This window comes from Lipophrys pholis (assembly GCF_963383615.2).
Source record: "Lipophrys pholis genome assembly, chromosome: 11".
Lineage (NCBI taxonomy): Eukaryota > Metazoa > Chordata > Actinopteri > Blenniiformes > Blenniidae > Lipophrys > Lipophrys pholis.
This window is the reverse complement of record NC_137631.1, coordinates 10,540,052-10,546,894: the sequence shown is the minus strand read 5'-3', so window position 1 is coordinate 10,546,894 and position 6,843 is coordinate 10,540,052. Positions and strand designations below refer to the sequence as shown.

At 41.5% G+C, this 6,843-nt stretch overlaps 2 protein-coding genes across 2 annotated transcripts in view; one reads left to right on the top strand and one right to left on the bottom strand.

Annotated features, from left to right (window-relative positions):
- The window catches only part of tmem117 (transmembrane protein 117), a 44,874-nt gene that overhangs the window by 29,362 nt on the left and 8,669 nt on the right, over positions 1-6,843 (bottom strand). The gene's annotated exons all lie outside the window — the stretch shown is intronic.
- LOC308116494 (P2Y purinoceptor 1-like) lies at positions 1,753-3,759 on the top strand (the record flags this gene model as incomplete). The annotated part of the gene is made up of 2 exons (XM_080474742.1): positions 1,753-1,792; positions 2,756-3,759. The coding sequence occupies 2 exons, from the start codon at positions 1,753-1,755 to the stop codon at positions 3,757-3,759; spliced, it is 1,044 nt and encodes a 347-aa protein (XP_080330868.1).

The following is a 6,843-nucleotide window of genomic DNA, read 5'->3' as shown; positions in this document are numbered from 1 at the left end:
GTGGGAACAGGCCACAGCGCCTGGGCCACTTGGAAAAGACCCACACAGGGAAAAACATGCAAACTCAACAGAGAGCACAGCAAATGCCGTTGTTGTTGTGGTGTTTAAGTGTTATTTAAAGTGTTCAAAAGTGTTATAAAACCATGTGTGTGTTTGTAGTACTGTAATATCACATTATCTTGTGTATATTTGTTAAACTGAACCTTTTCTAATAAACTAATACATGGCTGCATGGTGGTGCACTGGTTAGCACTCTAAGAATTTCCCAGGTTTGCACGTTCTCTCTGTGCATGTGTGAACTTTACTTTTCTTCACTACTATAGTCCAAAAACTCTAAAATGTGTGCCTGTGGTAGTCTGTGTTTGTCCTGTGGACTGATGATACAAGTTGTCCATTTATGTGTTTCAACTTGAAATTTAAGTTGGAATTCAACAGTGATACTAGCTCATATGTTCACAAAGGTTGTAACAACGGAAAGCACTTGTAATAATACACAGAGAATGATGCATTATAATTTTTATGTATCAATGGCAGCCTTCTTTGTGATCACTATATGAAAGTGGACATTTTTCTCTGATTGATGTCCCCTCACATGATGACGAGGGATTCTTCTCTCTTTTGGTGGGCAGTTGTGTCGCTCTGTGTTGAAAATGTATAGAAGTTTTACGTTATGTTTATAAGGTGTTGAGCAGGTGCAATATAATACGAGTTATCGCTCCATTTACCATCAGCAATTGATTGGCTCCAAATTCATTTTGCAATAGCAAAATTAAAAACACAGTGTGGAGTCAGTGTTTATTAAGACCTAGTCTTCAGCATAAAGAAGAACAAGATGTCCTAGACTTGATGGTGTGGTCCCCACACATCTGAACATAACTTAAAGTGCTTTTGGGTTTACACGAAGTACTAGATGGATCTAAACCTGACAACATCCACAGAAGATGTGAGCTCAGCTCTCCAAGGTGTTTTAAAACAACATCCATGCAGGTTCCCTCAGAAACAGAGTGACTTGAGATAATTGGAAGCCGATTTGAATGGAGAGTGTGATTACAAATAAAAACGGATTTCCCTTCTCTTCATTCAATTAACGCTTTTTCTTTTTACTCCACAAAAGCCACACATTTCTCAGTCCACTTTGGCTGTATCAGAGAGAAGATCCTTCAAAATGTGTCCTAAGTTATTGAACTTTGATGATCATTAACTATAAAAACTATCAAAGTCTTGTTTGAAGGGAACAACTGCTGAAACAAGACTGCTGTATCACTCCATCCCTTCGAGCTATGTATAGCAATTAAACTGATGAGAGTAGATTTTGTGAGTGTATCGGTCCAGACAGTCCAGACGGAAGGTCTTGATTGCCTCAGACAGACAAATGGTTTTATGGTTTCCTGTCTGCTGCTGCTGTGCTGTAATAATGGAATCACCTGTAACAATTCTGGGAAATGCGCAGGTTATAAAACCACCCAATTTACAGCGGTACTCTACCTACTGCTTATACAAATAGTTAGAACACAACCATAGCAGTATAGGCCAGCAGAGACCACCAATTAAACATCTGCACTGCTAAGCAGAGGCAATAAATTATCTGTATCCTTTCAAACAGTCGTTTTGTTTGATATTCTGGTCGCCCACGCTCGGTTTCACCTGTGAGATCACTCACAGAGCATCCACTGCTGCAGACACATGAGAAACACACACACCTGAACTGAGAAGTGAAGCAGACCTGAGATGTGATCGGAGTCTGAGGTCGTCATGATAGCACCCTGGAACAAGTCGGAGACCATTGCAGGAGGTACGTTTAATTAGATCCAGGAATACTTCAACACTCGCTCTTTAGTCCTATTGAACAGCAACTTTACTTTCTGTCTGCATGTTCTCCCTGTGTATTACGGGGTCATTGGTGTGAATGTGTGTTATTGTTTACATGGTGGAAGGTTTAACATTTCAATATCATCAGAATTTTAAAATGTACTAATATACTTACAAATGATCCATTTTAAAAAATATATTTGGAACACATAAATATGAAAACTACATTCATTGGCACTCTTTAGATTTATGTGTCCTTGGATTCAGGATTCAAGACTTTTATCACCATTTCTCAAACCAAACAAGATGGAACTGGAACAAGAGGAATACATTCAAATGGGGCTGTATTCAGATGCTGTCTTCTCACTTGGAAGAGGACATAATGGATTTTTGGCACCACGAGAATCGCAAGAAATGTTCTTCAATACAGGCTGCACTTTGAGTCAGGAGAGTGAGTCAGCTGTTAAGATCAGCGCATCTTAACAAAATAGGTTTTTGAATGCGAACAAGCCAAAGTGCTGGAGTCAATACAGACATATCAGCAGTCCCCCAGGTTTCATTGTTTGCAGAATGCATCCACCTTGTGTTGACGTAAAACAGACTGCAGATAAGCATAGAGGGCAATAAGCAGGAAGGAGTCTGACCAAAAACAGGCTGAGAACATGTAAAGAAGACAACTGAATAAAGTGCACAGGGATGACTCAGACAACCACATCTCCTCCAGCTGGATGTGTTTGGACTGTGGACCAGAGAGCTCAAAGACTTGACGCACCAGAATCATCATGTAGAGAGAGACTTTGCTGTTTAACCATTTTCATCATCTTTGCTCTTAGAATTGCGCTCCTAAGTAGCGTTTTGTTAAAACAGGAGGTTATTATCTCACGCCAGACTGTCTCCTGCCACACCTCTGTAGAAGTATTGACTGCATCCCGCTCTTGAATTGCAGCGGCACTCCGCCAGATCGTGAATCAATCGGCAGGATTCTGCAGGCATCCGAAGAGAGGCCAGTGGTACTGCTACATCGTCCTGGTGCTCTTCTCGGTGACCCTTCCTCTGGGAATCCTTGGAAACACCGCAGTGCTGATCAACTACACCCGCTTCCGGCACACTTCGAGCGCCAGCAACATTTTCTTGTTGAATTTGGCACTGTGCGACTCGGCCTGGATCCTCACCCATCCCTTCACCCTCTATTTTACCTTCCAGACTCGGCACCTCGCTGACATCCAGACCCTCTGCCGCGTCAAGCAGATCTCCTTCAACGTCAACGTATACGGCAGCATCTTGTTCCTCACCCTGATCAGTTTTGACCGCTACGTTGGGACGGTGCATCCCATCAGCTCGCTCCGCTGGTGGGGTGCGAGGAAGGCCAAGCTGTGCTCCATCTGCACGTGGCTGGTGCTCGTCCTGAGCTCCATCCCTGACCTCTTTCTAACTCCTGGTGGTCCACGCTCAGAAAACATCACCGTGTGTGTGGATCACATCCAGGGCCCTTTCGTCTATGTCAAGACGACCGTCCTCCTTCGAGCCACACTCGGCTTCCTGCTACCGTTCAGCGTCATGCTCGTATTTTACGTCATGACAGTTCGTGCCTTGAGGCGTCTGCCGAAAGGCAGAAGGAACGGGGGCATCCAGCGGTCGGGAGGGAAGCCAATGCGGCTCGTCACCGCAGCCATACTGGTTTTTGGGGTCTCTTTCGTGTCCTACCACATCAATGTCCTCACTCTTGTGGCCATGCGGCTCCATCACCAAGTGACACCTTCTAACTCAAACCTGATCTATGCCTGCTTCGAGTTGTTTGAAGCCGTGTGTAGCTTAAGCAGCTGCCTGGACCCGCTGCTGTATATCGTGGTTGCTGAGCAGTTGAAACGAAAGCTGCTGTCCTTGAAAAGAGACCACTACAGAGGACTGTGCTGCAGAGCAAGAAGGAGGGTCGGGGTTACTGGCAGCTGAGCGGATCTGATGAGGGGAGTTTTGACTAATCACCTTAAAATAACTTGGCATTATCTATGCTGCACGTGTACCCGTGGCAATTATTTTGACCCAGAGTCTGCCGTTAAATTGCACAATTATAGAGCAGGAAAATGAAGCTGTTGTTGTTTTTCAATAGAAATTAATTCAGAAACAAGGTAAATTTGTATTGCAGCCAGTGTTTTGTATTTCAGAAACATTTTATTACACATTCATAGAGCTGCAAATGATAAATATATCCATTCTAGACCATTCTGTTTTCTGAATGAATAAGTATAGCGATAACTAATTTTAATTTTGAAATGTCAGACATAAGAGAAAATTCTTAAGTCTGAATTCAAATCACATGTTTATTCCAAACTTATGGGAAACTGAAAAAAAAAATATTCAGTTCATCATACTGGATGAGAAAAATGATACTGGTATTATTCACAATTAACAATTTAAAATAGCAGTTAATTCTCAAATCAGTGATGGTTTGTCAAGACAGATGTAAATCAATTAACCTTCAATTGGCAAATGGTTGACATATGATAATACATAAGCTTCATTGTCATTAAAATGTTTGTGATCAACAGCATCATAAATTAGTGGCTTTATTTATTTTATGTTTTTGTTACTAGCATCCATGAATTGTTCAGTGCTGTCACTCACTGTTATTTTCTGTTTGTAGTCGTAAAGTGCATAAAATAGCGATATAAAAAATTAAAATAAAGACAACTATTGAGCATTAATGACACAAGCAGGTTATGATAAACCCCTGGCATTAAAGCTACTTTAGTTCAAATCTAATGACTCTCACTTTTCACACATTGAGAGTGACACTCACTATATCAACCTTATTTACCTTCTATTTGTGTCTTCTGATATTTTGCAGATTTCCTTCCCATAACCTTCCCTTACACCACCTTCTGCTTTCATCACAATTCACACCCTGGATAAAAAGCACAAGTGATTACTGAGCGGGTTCACCGGTAGGAGTATGATGTGAAACATAAGCTATATAGACTTAACAGTCATGGAACGTCTCCGAGTTAAAGCTGCATGGAAGCTGTTCTGACACCTCGCGGGCGCATCAACACCTCCTGAATACAAGCTGTGTCATGTTTCCTTCAGACAGGCAGCCATCTGCGTTCGGTGTGAGACTTGAGTTCAAGTCTGATTAGTGACACCACAGAAATATACAGGTGAGTTAAAACACAGCTGGTGATGAGGAGCAACGGTTGGAGTAATTCCAGCTGGCGGATGATTCTTTATCAACTTTTTTCTTCACATATTTTGCCCTTCCAGTTCAGTGACCTAGACACTGTGCATGGAAGATGTGATTGAAACGAACAGGAATACAAATAAACACCGGGCCTTGAAAAACAAACACAGCTCAGAAATATCATCATGTTCATATCGATTCCTGTTCTACAAATAGCAGCTTGTTTGTACACAGTCGCGGTTCTGTATTCAAATCACTACTCGCATACATTACATGCATATTGATGCCCTTTCATCTATTTTGAGTTTCTGTACGTAACTCCCCTAGAAATCTGTTTTGATTTCAAGCATCAGAACAACAATCCTGCCCTCCTTAGGGAGTCTAATAACCCCCCCGTCTGAGCTTCATCTCTACCCGGATCTATGAAGGCACACTCCAGCGTCCTCATTCATCACGTCATACATAAGCTGGGACGGAGCATCGGCACAGGCCTGAGTGGCGAGGGGCTGCAGAGAAACAGTCCAAACTGTGTCCAGTGGTGTCCCCAGAGCAGGACTCCTCTGTAACTAAAGTGTCTGGATCATAAATCAAAGGTGGGAAGTGACAACACAAGGCCCACTGCAGCAGAGGGAGCGAAGCTCTTCAGAGAGATGGTTACTGGGCCAATGTACCTGTTCCATTAAGCAGCTTGGCTGCTCATTCTGGTATTTATGGTGCTCCAGACCAAAGGAGTCATACATTTTGAGTAAATAAGCAATTTTCTATTGACTTGTTTCCTCTGTTTGCTAGCGCTCATCTTTATAGCTCTCTATCTTTATCTCTGTGCAAACACTGGTGTTTTGCTCTGGGTTATTATCTGGGTTATACATTATTAGGCAATAAAAAGAAAACACTGGTAAGTTCATAAAACATTTCAACATATTTAAAGTTTGAATATCCACTAAGTCGCTGTTTAATTAAAGTCCTCGAAGAGTCTCATTATGACTCGTAAAGCCAGCTGTCTTTTTAAGTCAGAATGAGGAGGCAACATTAGACCTTATGCACAGAGTTGTTGTTCTTGTGTTATAAGAACATACAAGGGGGGGGACTGAAAGACAACAGAGTCAGGGCAACTTTAATAATGAATAGATGAAAGTTAGAGACACTCATTTTTCAAGGCCAGGTGTCAATTCAAATGTTACGATTTCCTGAAATGTTTAATAGGTAAAGATGGCGATGCATTCATCATAATATATGGTTCAGCACAAACACTGGCTTCTGACTTTGTTTAGTCTATTCCAATAGACATTTTCATATGTACAATGACAACCGCTGAGGACCCCCCCCCCCCCCCATTAGAACACACATGAGAAGAACTGTACAAGTTCAATGCATCAGCAATGTCGTAGTCTGGAAGAAAATGAGAGGTTTTCTAGTATAAATTGGTCATGGGCTTCATTGTAAGGGTGACTATACTAAACAGCTGCAGTATCTGGCGAAATATGTCAGGCAAAAAAAGACTTGTGTTTATATGTGTTCATTATTAAAGATGTCGGGACACAAGATGTTTAAAGGGAGGTTTCCTAGTCAGGAAATTGGTTTTCAAGTTGTTACTGTGGTATTTTATTGTCCCGAAAAAAGTGAAAAATACACATTTTGGTCTTGTGGATTAAAAGTCAATTTCAGCTTTGTGCATGAGTTATGGATTTTTTTTGTTCTAATTAAAAAAAAGTTTTCTTCCTGTCAAAACAGCTCCATAAATATACACTGGTATGAGTGTCAAGTTACAAGGGCCAATTGCAATTAATAGGCGGAATCTATCCAAGAATAGGGATAAAAATAGACCCCAAAAATGGAGGTCTGAGCACTGTAAAGGTCCT